General features: G+C 35.7%; 1 protein-coding gene across 1 annotated transcript in view; it reads right to left on the bottom strand.

Moving 5' to 3' along the window:
• Nucleotides 1-9,230: 9,230 nt before the first annotated feature.
• Nucleotides 9,231-16,121, bottom strand: part of GABRG2 (gamma-aminobutyric acid type A receptor subunit gamma2) — a 169,384-nt gene continuing 162,493 nt past the window's right edge. The window contains exons 8-10 of the mRNA XM_007950571.1: nt 13,361-13,566; nt 11,131-11,154; nt 9,231-9,506 (exon numbers count right to left, since the gene is read on the bottom strand). Coding sequence (XP_007948762.1) covers nt 9,231-9,506; nt 11,131-11,154; nt 13,361-13,566 — 506 coding nt within the window. The remainder of the gene's footprint in view (nt 9,507-11,130; nt 11,155-13,360; nt 13,567-16,121) is intronic.

Genomic DNA, 16,121 nt, shown 5'->3' with positions numbered 1-16,121 from the left:
GCCAGCCGTCTGGTTAGCAGGCAAGTGTCTTAGCCACTATGCTACCAGAGCTCCTGCTGTTGTTGTTGTTAGGTACCATCAAATTGGCCCTGTCTCACAGTGACCCTACTTCCATAGTGATACCACCTTGGAGACCCAAGGAGCGGTGGCTATGAGTCAGGGCCGATTTGATGGCACATAACAAAAGCAACAAGATAGTGACCCTATGTGCTACAGAACAAAACAATGCCTGGTCCTGTGCCATCCTCACAATTATTACTGTGCCTGAGCCCATTGTTGCAGACACTGTGAAATTCATCTCATTGAGGATTTAGCCTTTTGTTACTGATCTCTACTTTACCAAGTCCTTCTCTTGAGACTTGTTTCTCCTGATAACATGGCCAAAGCAAATGTTTGCTTATACTTTTTTTTTTTGTTTTAACAAGATATATTCTATATATTTATCATTTAAATATATTTAACAAGATATATTCTATATTTTAGGGATATATTCTAAGGATGCATTTTTTAACAGTGCCTGATACTCATTATAATGATATTGATAACAAAAATAAGAAATACTGCAAAGTTTCAGAAATAAAAAACTGTTAAATAAATTATAGTCCAGACATATGATATAATAATAGAATGCTGGGAAATATTTATTCCACATACACATATGCTTAATTAGGTGACAAAAATTATGCTACAAAACACCTATCATTTATCTATATATATAATTATATATGTGGTTAAATTGATATGAAGAGAGAAAAGAAGGAAAAAAGGTAAATTATATTTTCAATAGTTAACTCTTGTTAAAGAACTACTTTATTCTTTGTAATTTTTTATATTTTTAAAATTTCCCACAACATACTCATCAGTAATCATACATAAGAAGTTTGAAAGCAAGAACTGTGATTTCATTACTTATTGTGGAATGTTTTATATTGACGAGAAAACTTCTTTCTGTTTTCACTCACAGAATAATTATTTCTCTTACTATGAGGGAGTAGATTCATTATTTATTATTATTATTATTTGACTCATCTATCATATTGTGAGCACTTGAAGACCACAAATGACCTGAAATTTGTATCTTCCTGTACTCACAGTGGTCTATGTGAGGTCCACTGTACATGGTTACTAAAATAATTTAATTTAATTTATAGATGCTTAATCAAAAGTTCTTTGAAGAGCAGCTTATTTCCAGGTTCATAAAATTTACAAAGTGACAGAAAAAACTATCAGATACATTTATATAGCAGGGAGATAGACAGAAGATAAACAATATGATTCAAGATGTAAATGAATAGTGAATTATTTATATCATATTCTTGTCACAGAACTATTCATTTAAAATGTGTTTACTAAGAGGATTGGATGAATGTAGTATTTAGCTGGGATAAACATTAGGATTGAGGCCATTCAAAAATCCTTCAAGTACTTGGAGAGATAAAAAGACTTCACGGGCCAGTAGAATCTTTAATAAGAGACTGTTCAGTGTGGTAAGCAGATAAAGGCACTTTAGGGATATATTCTATTGAAGAAGACTCAAAAGAAGAAACAGGACAATTCAGTCATGACAGTTCCAAAGAGTTTGAATATTGGATTATAAAAAATAAAATCAGACCATAATAAATAGTAGAGTAGTGATAAAAGCAAAAAAGGGACAAACCAATACATTTACATATGAGAAACTGAGTCTTTAGAAACATAGAGGTATTTGGGAATATCTACAGATGTGACTTGAGATCTCTAACCATGGTCCAGGGACAATTTCTCCATTTTTTGAGATTTTTTTTTTTTTTTTTTTTTAGTCAACCACTCTACTTAAGCAAGATGGTCCACAGTCTTTTTGCCCATCATTTTAGGTTAGCCAATCTACTTACTAGTGATACCACCTCAGAAACCCAAGGGGAACTCGCTATGAGTTGGATCCAAATGGACAGCAGTGAGTTTGTTTGCTTTTTTTTTTGTGATACTTTATATCTGTGTCAGTACTAAGCAATGAATAACATCCAATCAGACCTTGTTAAAACCTTAGTTACCCTTTAAAATAAGACTAGGAATAAGTACCATTGTTATTCATATTTTCAGATGAGGAAATTGAGAAAGAAAAATCTGTGTAACAGACTACAACTTGAATCTAGGTCATCTGGACCAAGAACCTTAGTTTTCCATTTTATTATACAAACAATAATCAGGCAAAATCTTGCTTTGTTTTTGTTAAGTGATGTGGAGTCGACTTCAACTCATAGTGACCCTGTGTACAACAGAATGGGATACTGCCTGGTCTTGCACTGTTCTCAGAATTGTTGCCATGCTTGAGACCATTGCTGTAGGCACTGTATCAATCCATCTCATTGAAAGGTCTTCACATCTTTGGTTGACCCTCTGGCATAGTGCCTAAGGCACTTGACTGTGAACCAGAAGGCTGGCGGTTCAAACCCACCAGCCACTCTACCGAAGGAAGATGGGGCGATCTACTTCTGTAGTGATACTGCCTTGGAAACCCAAGGAGGGGATGTTATGAGTTGGATCTGACTTGACTGCAGTGAGTTTGGTTTGGTTTGGTTTTCTATTTTACCAAGCATGATATCCTTCTTCAGGGAATGGTTCCTTCTGACAGCATGACCGAAGTACAAAAGACAAAGTCTGACCATTCTTATTTCTAAGGAGCATTGTGACTGTACCTTTTCCAAAATAGATTTGTTCATTCTTCTGGCCAGCCAATGCTATAGAGTTGATTCTTATTCAAAGTGACCCTATCAGACCAAGTAGGACTGCCCCATAGGGTTTCCAAGTCTCTAAATCTATATGGAAGCAGACTGTCTCACCTTCTTCTGTGAAGTGGCTGATGGTTTCAAGCCATACCAGTGCATTTCAGCTCACTAATGCCTAGGATATTGTTGTTGTTGTTGTTGTTACGTGCTATCGAGTCGGACCCGACTCATAGAGACCCCTCGGGATTCCGAGGCAATATCACTATGGCTCTAGATTGCCCCATATTCCTTCTGAGGAGTGGCTGGTGGGTTTGAACCACCAGCCTTCTAGTTAGCAGTCAAGTATCTTAGGCACTATGCTACCAGAGCTCCTATGCCTAGGATATCCATCTTTATGTATTTCATTTGATTTTTGACAACTTCCAATTTTTCTACCTTAATACTTTGTACAGGAGCTCTGGTGGCATAGTGCCTAAGGCATTTGACTGCTAACCAGAAAGCTGGGGGTCTGAACCCACCAGCCACTCCTCAGAAGGAAGATCGGGCAACCACTTCCAAAGTGATACCAACCCTCATAGGAGGGATCGCTGTGAGTTGGGTCTGACTCAACAGCAGTGAGTGAGTTTTACATTTTGTACATTCCATGTTTAACATTCCTGATTATTAATGGCTCTTTTAGTTGATTCTTCTCATTTTGAGTCATTCCACATCCATAAGTGAAGGTCCAGAAATCTTTACTCCATCCACATCTTAAGGCCACCTCTACTTTGAGGAGACAGCTTCATCCCACTTACATTTTGAATGCCTTCCAACTTGAGGGTTTCATCTTCCATCACTATATAAACAACATTTCACTAATATTCATAAGGTTTTCATTGCCTATTTTTTTCAGAAGTGGACTGCTTCTTCCTTCTTTCCAGTCTGTCTTAGTCTCTAAACTGTGCTGAAATCTGTCTACCCTAGGTAACCCTGCCGTTATTGGAAAGACCATTACATATCTTCCAGCATCAAGGCAACATTTAAGCCACACAGTATGACAAACTGACAGGCAAGTGGTGGAACCTTTCTTTAGTGTCCCAAATGTTGCAAAAACAAGTTACAAATAATTCTGAAATTGGTCTGTAATTTCTAATTTTGTAATAAATAATAATATTTAGATCATTCCCACCTGTTTGCTGAAATGATTGAAAGAATTAACCTGCTGAGAGTAGTGATGAGAATATGTGTGATTGTCTATGGCTGTGTGTGTATTGAGAAATAAAGGTCAACTTCAGATTCAGAGTTTTCCAGATGAGTGAATACTTCTTCTTTTATACAGAATTCTTAAAATTGTGTTTATAAAACCTAAGTATAGACTGGTCATTGTATTTGATAGGGAGTAGAGGAAATGCAAACTCCATTTGCTTATTTCTGTCACTTGATATTCTAAAATATCTGTCTCACTGCAATTAAAACAATCAAAGTAAAGTTAAGATCAAAGAAAGACTGCATCCCCACATTGAGCAAATCCTAAAGCACTCACAGAGACAATGTATAATAGATTTTTAATTGCAAATCTTGAAACATTATGAAGCATAATGGAAAGAGCAATGCTTGGATAGCTCTCACAGATCAGCCATTAACTTGCTCTGTGACCTTTGTCAATTCATTGAGTGATGAAAAATATAATAGATTTATTTGTCTAGGTCATTCTCTCTTTCTCCTATGTTTTTGACAAAAATCCATAGTGACAAAGCAAAAATATAGCAGTTTTTGACATAATCTCAACAGAATGTACCATTTGATAAATTTAATTTGTCCTTCTCTAAAAATAAAAATTTTTGCTATTTCTCAGGATAGTATCAAGATTTTTTTCCCAAAGAAAGATGAAGGCCATAAAATAAATAAGACCTTAGCCAAAGATAAAGGCATTGAGTTAGACAGCAGATGTGTCCTAAAATGAGAACTATATTTTTTGTAATGTCTGAAAAGTGAGAAATAGATGTTTAAATTTTAAATTGTATGCAGACAGTTGTGAGGACCACTATAATGACATGCACACGAAGGTTAGGGCAATTCTGTTTGTAATTGATCATACTCTTTTATCCTTTTGAGAATCTTCTAGAACTTCAAGAAAATAGAAAACTATCTCTGGAGAATGGCTTTCCACTAATTAAATCCCTATGGTTTAAATTTTAGAGGTTCTTTGGCCTAAAAATACATGCAATGTATGGATTGGTTTTTTCAGCAAGAGACAGATTTTTAATGTATACTTTAAAACAGAATTTACAATGCAAACTCTGTTTTTTTTTTTCCTACCTCCTAGTTCATTGTGTAATACCGAGGATCTTAAAAGCTTTGATGTTGCCATTCGAGGTACAACAATTGGTCTTTATTTGTCAGGAATAACAAAAGAAGAAAGAAAATAGGAATAAAAGACAAAATGGAATACATCGCTAATTGCCTCCAAGAACAATTGCCTCCTAACCCATGAGACTATAGAAGCAAAAGACAATGCCCATCTATCATTACTGCTAATAGATTATATAGAAGAAATCTGACAAAAAGGTGAAAATTGCAGATTAGAATTTAAAGCTCTCATGGAATGCAGACTTTTTTGAGCCTTCGAGGCTGGATGAATCCCTAAACTATTGCCCTGAGGTAATCTTTAAACTAGAACCAAAAATATTCCCTAAAATCTTCTATACACAAAATAACAGATTAGCTTAACTACTAAGGAATGTCTGGCTGGAGCACTGTGCTCTTTTAAGATCTATGTCCTATCAAATTGGCAATAGCAACTTAAACGATTAAAAAGGAAACTGCAGGGGCAGTGAATTTATGTTAATGGAGGAGGAACAATCTAGAAAAGGAAGGTGAGAAGGAGTATACCACTTGAAGAATCTAAATAATGTAACTGAAGTGTCCATATAGACATTATTGAATTGATTCTGTTGGGTATATGCTCCAAATAGCAATAGCAAATAAAATAAATGTAAAAAAATGAAACTTTGTGGTGTTGTAGAGTTATATTATGGTATGTAAGACTACTGCTGGGTTCTTTTCAGAAAGTTAATTTTGACAGGGTTGGGAGGAGCATGGCAGCATAACATTGGAGGCACTACAAGTGAAGAGGAGATATTGCAACCATTTACTGAATTCTACTATATGTTTCATAACTGGAACATAAATTAAATTGTTGTTTTGGCAAAGAATTTAGAATTTACCATGGACTGAGATAAGAATGGACAAATCTGTCTTGGAAGAAGAACAACAAGAATACTCCTTAGAAGTGAAGAAGACAAGACTTCATCTCAAGTACTTTGGACATGCTATCAAGAGGGACAAATCCATGGATGGAGAAGTACATCATACATAGTAAAGTAGAGAGTCAGTGAAAAAGAGGAGTGCCCCAATAAGAGGGGCTGATAGTATGGCTACAACAATGATCTCAAACATACCAACTATTGTGAGCATAGCACAAGATCAGCAGTGCTTCATTCTGTTGCACATAAGATTGCTATGAATCAGAACCAGCTTGATGGCATTTAATCACCACCACCACATTATATGTTGTTATTTGTTGCCATTGTATTGGCTTCAACTCATGGTGACCCTGCAAACAACAAAACTAAATGTTGCCCAGTCTTGTATCATCTTTATAATTGTCCATTTTGTGGCCACCTTATATTTCCAGTACCTTCCAACCCAGGGACTCATTTTCTAGCACTGTTTAAGACAATGTTCTCTTGTGATCCATAAGATTTTTATCTGTTATCTTTCAAAAAGAAAGTGGGTCACCAATTTTTTTTTTTTTTTTTTTTTTTAGTCTGTCTTCATCTGGAACCTCCATTGAAACCCATATACCATAGATGAGGATGCTGATATTTGAAATATCTGTGGCATAGCTTCCAGAATCAAGCAACACAAAAGCTACCACAGTACAATAAATTGATGGGGATATAGAATATCTGGATATGACATGGAGAGGCGTTACTATACCTCATCTACAGCCTATAAAATGGAGACTTAGAGAAGCTGAATGAGTTAACAATTGGCATACAACTTGTAAATGGTAAAGTTGGGACCCCAACTCTATGTTACACCAGAGTCCATATTCTTAACTACACTTAATGCCTTGAGGTACTGGAGGCTTGAGCTTAACTTTATGACATTTCTGCCTTCCTTTTGCACTTCAGACTCCATACACATCATTTAGTTCTTTGAAGTGAAAGGGGCCACTATTCAAAACACACAATCCCACAACTTACAAATAGAGGTCACTGACAGAGAAGGCAGTATTGGGGAATGAAATAAGAAAGAAAGGTCAAAATATTTAAGACAAAGTAGTCCAAACATATCACTGAGATGCCACTATGCATTAGGATGCAGCTTTTATTGTAAAAGTCCACAGGTTAGGCAATTCCTTTGTGAAAAGTTTTTCAAATACATAGACAGGGAGAGCAGCTGATAATTGAGAGTTAGATTATATATAATAGATATTTGTATTGTCAGTACTATGCACACATTGGAAAGCTAGCTTTTTTGAGTGTCCCTATTATAGAACACATTTTGAGTTGACAATAGTAACATATTTTCCACCATTGTAATTTGCCAACTCTCCCAAAGAGTCAACATTTAATATCTTGACAATTAAAAACAAGAAAATAATTCATTGTATTTACATGTGTTTGAGATTACGTACTAGAGCACTGGTTTATAAAGGTTTGTGAAATTGGCAGCAAAATGTATTTCAAGATTGATCCAGATGACTTGATGATGATTTCAATAGTTTCATATTAACAAAACCACTCTCTTCTTTTCTATCGTTTTCAGTTTATCTATAAAATCTATACTATCTAAGATTTAGTTCTGACTTAGAACAATGATGGCCATAAAGAGAAATTAGCAAAGGTTAGTTTCTAAAAATAAAGATTTAGGGTGAGTACATGAATATGGTGCTCAATTGATCATGCTTAAAGTCTGGGACAATCATTTCATTTGATGACAATATGGTCTAATGAGCCATGAGTTCATTTAGCTATAAGCTAAATATCCATGCAAGTCATTAATTTGTTCTTTCATTCTTTTATTTAGACTTTCAACACAATTTTTCTTCAGATAATAGAATACTACATTCTGAACACCAGTCAGGTTTGAATATTACCTATGTTTGTCATATGTTCACAGGTAGAATTGTGGGTGCCTCAAGACAGACTCACCCCCATCCCTGGAAAACATAATATAACACACAACTCTAATTATGCCCTAGTAGAGTCATTTATGTACACAAATATAGGACATAAAGATAGCATTAAAAAAGCAGTATGTACTTTGCCTAAAATAAATTCTGATCTTGAACCAAAGTTCTTTGGATACTTCTAGTTATTCTTGCAAGATCAAGATGCTTATGTGAAAAGATGAATCATTAGTTCCAAGTCAGAACAGAGAGATTCACCAGAAAAGTATAAGGTAAAATTCACTTCAAACCACACGAATTGAGCACCAACTGTGTGCCAGGCACTAGGCAAGGTGCTGAGGACCCAAAGAGAAAATTACAAGGATTCTGCCCACAAGGCACTCACATCACTAGAAGCAGATTTAAGATGGAGAACACATCTTACTTATTATGATCTATTATCATAAAAGGAAGAAAAATAGCAGCAAGCATGTACAATTATTTTATACTTTCTTTATGAAAATGGGCATATTAGAGGTGATGGATATCAATTATTCAGTCTATAATTTAAGTAAAGTGTTGTCATATGCCATACAAATTTTAAAAATAAGGTATTTGAATTTCCATGCATGAGGAAGAAGGCAGCAAAAATTCCTCCCTCCAATTCCAAACCCAAACTCTTATAATTAGATTTTTGATTATTTTAAAGCCCAAAGACACAAAATAAAAGACAATATTTTATGATGATAACTTCAATCCATTTATTTTGTCTCTAAAGAGATGCATGCATTAGACTCGAAGCATTCTAAGTTATTGATATATTTACACCATTGTACATGTGTTATGAGGAAATTTTTCTTCCTGTCTTGGGATAGAGGTGCAATAGATTTCTAATCTAAGTTCTTATATTTAATGAAAGTTGTCATTCTTCTCATAAAAGGGAAATATTCTATTGGAATCAAATTTATCACAATTTGACCCCAAGTGAACATAAGGTATATTTCTTGTACCTTCTCATCTAATTGCATTATGGATTGAGTTAGGACACCACCACTATAAATATTCATGGCTTTCACTATTTCAATTTCTGTACCTAAATACTATCTTGTTTGATGTCAAAGTTCTTGCTCTAATTTCACTTTGCCTTGCAGGTATCAAACACAGCAAACATTAAAGTTCAAATTACACTAACCAAAGGAGAGTTGGACACAGACAATATGACATTAATACAATGTACTGGTTAGGACAAAAACAAATTCAGATTGTTATAATCGATATAGGAAGTTATTTTAAGTGGACTTAGAAATGGCATCTTCTCTCCACGAGATTCAGTGAATAAGACCCATAGCAATATTCCCCCATTCTCTTCACAAGTAAAGGTAAGACACCCAATAAACCAGATTGAACAAGCAGAAGGCAGTGGGGAAGAAGATCCGAGCGTATGAGTCCATTTTGGCAATACGGATATGTATCCTCCCATGTCTCCACGCCCCTGTTCGGCAGTCTTCAAAACAGCAGAAAAAACTGGCACAGTCTTTGCCATCCAGACATTCATACCCATATTCTTCATCTCTCTCTTGAAGATGTGTGGCATTGTTCATTTGAATGGTTGCTGAACGTGGCCGGATATCAATAGTAGGGGCCTGAGACAAGGGTAGGGAAGGGGAAAGACCAAAGTTAGTTATACTTGATAGATCCTAGAAGTTTTGTCTACAACGTCACCAGTATGGATGATGAATCTGAAAATGGGTACTTAGTAAATTGCTATGACATCGTGATCTACAATGGTGAAACTGAACTTAGAGCACATTTGCCAATTTGAAATTTTGAGCTTAAGCAATGCAGCTGAAAATAATACCACCAAGCTAATAGCTATAGCAAGAAGATTGAACACTGAAAGAACTCAAAGTTTAAAGATTTAAATAAAAAACCACATGGCATTTTATTCTTGTAACTATTGGATGTGAAGTTAGATACATGAAGGCATTTAATGGTGCTGCATGTGAGTGGAACAGAGAAATAAAGATGTATCAATTTAGAAATCAAACTTAGTATCATGCTTATTTATAGGCAAGTAGTAAACTCCATTACACTGAGCAAATATACGGTTAATAGAAAATGTTAAAAAAAAAAGAAAAAGAAAAAGAAAAAAGAAATCTACCTGAATGTATACATAGAATTTATACCACAGCAGTTTGACATATATTTTAAGGGAATACAGGGTTTTCTCTAACATTCACCATCTAGAAATTTCAGAACGTCAGCAGTGTTTACCTATATGTAAATGAAAACTCATAAAAAATGCTACCGACTAACTATCAAACTTTTTAGCATTTGAGAAGAAACTAATAGCAGATAAATGCATGATAATCTAATCTTTGCCTCCAAACCAATTATAAAATTGCTATAAAATGAATTGTTTTATTTAATGATGATTTGGGTGATTAATTTTAGGTTAATATGAACATAAATCCTAGTGTCCCTGAAAAAGCTATCAGAATTCAACTAAAAATAAAAGTGTCATTTTCCAATACACCCAGTAAATGCCTCAGAAGGAAGAGAAGAGTTTTACTTACACCCTTTCAAAGACAGTATTATTCTTATACAACTAAAAAATAGAGTCCAAATCAAAAGATTATTAAATTTACTTATAAAAAAATTCCATACTGAGTTAGAATTAACAGACTTAAATTTTAGTTTTCAAAGGATGGAAGGAGCTCTGGTGGCATAACAGTTAAAACACTTGGCTGCTAACCTAAATGCCAGTGATATGAACCCATCAGCTGCTCAGCAGGAGAAAGATGAGACAGTCTACTTTTGTGAAGATTGAAAGCCTTAGAAACCCTGTGAGGAAGTTCTACTATGTCCTATAGCATCACTTTGAGTTGGAGTAGACTTGAAGTCAGTGGTTTTAGTTTTTGGGTTTTTCAAAGGGCAAGTATATAGGCATAGCCAATAAAACTGGGTGCCATTTTCATCTGAGAAGAGATGGTCAGTCTGAGCTTTGATATTTAAATAAGATCCCTTTATTAATGACATTTCCTAGAGCTTATAGTATTTGAAATTCATCTAAATTCAAAACCTCTGTGAATTAGTATAATATTGCTGACTCAGTTGTAGAAATCTGTAAAATTTCCTCCATCTTGCCTGTATTATTTCTCATACAATGCTAAAATGCCTATTCACAAATAAATAAAACACCATGTAAGCGTTAATAGTTAAATTCAGCAGTTGCATGCAGTGAATTTTCATTCCAAAACATTATACCTTGAAGGAAAACATCCGAAGAAGCTTTGAGTTTGTAGACAGAAAAGGGAATTGCATTTTTTTTTTTAATAAAAAGAAGGAAAGAAACAAAAGAGAAAGAAAAGAGAGACAAAATAAGATAAATTAAAAATACATTTTGAAAACATAGTAAATGAGATGAACTGAAATTATAAACACAAAAAGACAGTACTGAACTTGGGATAAAGTACACACTTAAAGTAGCAAAATAGAATTTTGTGATTTCTAATAAAATTTTCAATTAATCCAGAATTATCTGACTGTAAAAGCTAGTATTATTCAAGTTTGAGGATTATATTTTCTAATTATCATCAAAGAAAACTTAATAGGTGAGCTTTGACACAATGAGCCAAAGGGCATATCAGATGGAAATATAAAATTTTAGATTCTCATTAAAAATTTAGGCCTTTCCTAATTTTGATACATTATCTTATTTCCTTAAAGGAGGAAATTCATGGAATTCCCAGATAATTGTATTTTTTTCAGCTTACTTAAATCTCCTTCTCTTCTGCCTTCTCTTTTTCTTCTGCCATCTCCTGCCCCTAGATTAAGGAATCTAAGTGCTTCTATTTGTAAAAAAGATCTATTCTTCAATGGCATAACTGTTGGAGGGAGTCAAAGGTTATTTTCAAAGAATTCTTCTTTATTTGAAAACCAGTCCTCACATCCTTGTTTCTGTTGGCAGGTAATAATGCCTAGTGAGAAAAGAACTGTCTTCTCTGGGGAGAATGAAATGAAAAGGGGAGAAGGGGGAACAAACAAGAAATAACATAATAAGGAAAATTAAAAAAAGGATAGAAGAAATGGAAAGACAGAGAGAGGCAAAACAGACAAGTAAGGGAAAGACTGCAAAAAGCATAATAAATATTTGAAAAATTAAAAGATAAACATTTAAAAAATCATTAAGATTGGTGCTTCTTTCTTATATGTAACAAAGTATTACATTAAAAGAAACAAAATGCCACTTATGTAATTTCACTGAGGTCCCTGTAGTTGCATATGGAAATACAATGAGAATTATCTAGACTCTCAGTATAAGTCAGCCCCTGATGTCCATAGTTCAAAGAAGTACCCACTCTCATGACCCTCATTGTCCTTAAATTAGGAGATCTGGAAAGACCATCAATTCAAGAGCATGGGGATATTTTCTTTGCACTGTCTTGGATGGAAAAGAATCTTAAATTTCAAGGCGGCTCCTGATGGGGCAATCTACTTCCGTAGTGATACTGCCTGGGAAACCCAAGGAGGGATCGCTATGAGTCGGATCCGACTCGATGGCACATAACAACAACAACAACAACCTGTGATCCAGACATTGTGATCTGATCTTATATGGATGGCTGTGTGCTCTCCTCAACATCAACAGTAAAAGACAATTACTTCACACATTTAGTCTCTGTTAAAAGTTTGGTGGCAAGCTGAAGTCATCTTACCTGTTTCCAAATCATGTCAACACTGAAATCAAACCACGTTGTAAATTGTAGAAATCATCAATATCAACTACCATCATCAACTACAAATGGTGAGAGCTTTCATGTGACAGTTACTCAACATTTTTCATCTCCATTAACATATTTTTTTCACAGCATTCCCATCAGTTATGGTTTTGTTGTGTTTTATTTTATAGTAATCATTTTGCACATGAGAAAACTAAGGCACAGGAGCTTAAGTAACTTGCCCAAACAATAGGTGAGCCATGCTTCTCAAAAACAAATCATATACATCTTTTGTATGAAATCAATAGAAGTCCTTTGGTGGAAACATACACACACAAGTGTGCACATGCATACACACATACACACACAACACACACACACACATTAAATTATTTGCAGAAGTGTAGCCATACTTGGAATTTCAAGAACCTTTGCCTTCTTATTGGAATGTCTTGGATGGAAAATTTAAAACATCAGTAACTTAGAAATATCATACTAAGGGTACCAGGAAAGTGAAAATCAGTGAAACCTAGTCTAATAGCATCTAGGAAATAGATACATTTCTTAGTAGTGATTAGACTCCTCTCACTATACTGTATCATGCACACATATCCATAATGGACAAATTCCCACTTTCATTTTTCATTTTGGTGCCAAAGGATTAAGCCTCATCTGAGGCTATCCTGAAGATAAGCTAACAAAAACCAACCCCAAACAAAATCAGTTGTTTTTTCTACAGAAGATTTTCAATCACCTCAAAAGAAAATCATACATACAGGATTTTTCTTCTTTTTGTCTTTGTCCTTGCTAGGTTTCCGGTTGCTGACAAAATAATGCAGGGTACCATACTCCACCAAAGCAGAGAAAACAAAGATGAAGCAAACAGATACAAAGAGATCCATTGCTGTGACATACGACACCTTGGGGAGCGATTTCCGGGCAATGGTGCTGAGAGTGGTCATTGTCAAGACAGTGGTGATACCTGAACAGAGGAAAAATAGACCAGATCATGTGAGTACATTGTCAAGTTGAGTAACTTGTCACTAGTGAAACAGAACTTTCTGACTTTTGATAAGTAAGCTTAGAAAGGAGGTGTTATGGATTGAATTGTGGCCCCCCAAAATAAGTGTTGTAATCCTAACCCCTCTGGTAGGTTAGTGCCTAAGGCATTTGACTGCGAACCACAAGGCTGGTGGTTCAAACCTGCCAGCCATTCCTTGGAAGAAAGATTGGTCAATCTAACTTCCATAGTGATATCACTTTGGAAACCCAAGGTGGGGTCACTATGAGTCAAATCCGACTCTGTCTGTTTGTTTCTTTGTTTTAAACAGAGGAGGTGTGTCTATGGGTGACATAACATGGTCTGATTGATAAAGTTTTTAGACCATCAAAGGATGAAAATTAATATCTCAGAAGTAATATAATAACAAATATTTCCTGAAAACTTTCCTTTTCAGGTATTCTGCTGAGTACTTTAACCCAAAAACAAACCACCAAACAAAATCCATTTCTGTAGAGTCAGTTTCAACTCATAGCAATTTCATTGGTGGAGTAGAACTGTCCCAGGTTTCCAATGCTTTAATCTTTATGGAATCAGACTGCTAGATCTTTCTCCTGCAAGAATAGCTGGTGAGTTAGGACTGATAACCATTCTGTTACAGTTAAGTGTTTATCCATTGTGCCACCAGGGCTCCCGCTAAGCACTTTAGATGCATTGTGTCTTTGGATTTTCACAGCAGATATATTCATCTTGATTTCATAGATCAGGCTAAATGACCAGCTCTACATTCAACAATCAGTAATGAAGCAGAAGAAGGGGTTGAACACAGACACTGAATATCTGATTCTAAAATCACTTATTTTACTCTATGTACAATAGTAGTAGTCAAGCAAATAGGCCCTGCACAATAGTTGTTTAATGACAAGGAACAAAGATAAAACAGCCTTTATATATCAATCAGGGAAAGATCAATGTCTTTTCTTTTGTAGAAGTTGTGTTACTTGAATAGTATTAGAAAGAGTCTAGCTCCTGCTGTACAGAATTCAGCCATCTTAATAATCTGAGCCTCGGTTTCTCCATCTGTTGGATGATATTTTTGCAGGTTCACCCATTTCTTATTCTTCTATGTAAGATAGATACATAATCCATCTTTTTCTATCAGTGGCAGGGGTCCAGGTGAGGAGACAGAACCCAGGCACCCCCAAAGCAGCAGGACAGGAGAGCAGGAGAGAGGAGATTAAAAGCCAGGAACCTGGACAGAGGAGCAGTCAGCCACAGGGATCAAGGTGAGGAGAAGGAACTCAGGTATGCCCAAAGCATCAGGGCAGGAGAGTGGGAGAAAGGGGATTAAAAGGCCCAGGAATCCGGACAGAGGAGGAGTCAGACTCAGGGACCCAGGTAAGGGTGATACAAGAGATTCCTAACAGGGAGACAAACTTGTCTGTTGGTTTGTCCTACCATGGTGACGTATTGATGTATTGAGGCTGAGCCACTGGTGTTTCAAACCCAGTGGGATGCACATAGTGCACAAGTATCAGTCCAGCTTACAGACTAAAACACACTAGGAAGAAGGAAGAGACTGTCCACTTCTCAAAGAATTGGGCAAGGGAAATCTTATGAATATCAAAGAAACACTGTTTGATACATTACCGTGCAACTTTATGAATAGTCTGGTTAGGTTAGAAAGCTCTCAAAATAGGACTGGGAAAGAACTGCATCATCTGAGTAAACCCAGCCTTACTCCTATGGATAAGGTAAAGCCTTCAAGACCTCCATTTGCTGATGTGGCACCACTCAAATTGAAGAGAAACAGCCGCAGACATCCATTAATCATCGGAACATGCAATGTTCGAAGTATGAATCTGGGAAAATTGGAAGTTGTCAAAAATGAAATAGAATGCATAAATATTGATATCCTAGGCATTAATGAGCTGAAATTGACTGGTTTTGTACACTTTGAATCAGAAAACCATGTGATCTACTATGCCAGGAATGACAGTTTAAAGAGGAATGGCGTGGCATTCATCATTGCAAAGGATGTTTCAAGATCTGTCCTGGAGTACAATGCTATCAATGATAGAATAATATCCATATGCCTACAAGGAAGACCGATTAATACCACTATTATTCAAATTTATGCACCAACAACCAAAGCAAAAGATGAGAAAATTGAAGATCTCTGTCAACTTCTGCAGTCTGAAATTGACTGAACATGCAATCAGCATGTGTTGATTATCACTGGTAACTGGAATGCAAAAGTTGGAAACAAAGAAGAATCACTGGTAAGTGGAAAATCTGTCCTTGGTGACAGAAATAATGCTGGAACTCACATGGTAGAATTTTGCAAGACCAACGACTTGTTCATTGCAAACACCTTTTTTCCACAGCACAAATGGTGGCTGTACACGTGGACTTCACCAGATGGAACACACAGGAATCAGATGGATTACATCTGTGGCAAGAGGCAGTGGGAAAGCTCACTATCTTCAGCCAAAACCAGGCCAGGAGCTGATTGTGGAACAGACCATCAACTGCTC

Source organism: Orycteropus afer, unplaced genomic scaffold (genome assembly GCF_000298275.1).
Source record: "Orycteropus afer afer isolate SDZICR_OR568_19922 unplaced genomic scaffold, OryAfe1.0 scaffold00279, whole genome shotgun sequence".
Classification (NCBI taxonomy): Eukaryota; Metazoa; Chordata; class Mammalia; order Tubulidentata; family Orycteropodidae; genus Orycteropus; species Orycteropus afer.
The sequence above is the reverse complement of the archived record's forward strand: the minus strand, read 5'-3'. Positions and strand labels throughout refer to the sequence as shown.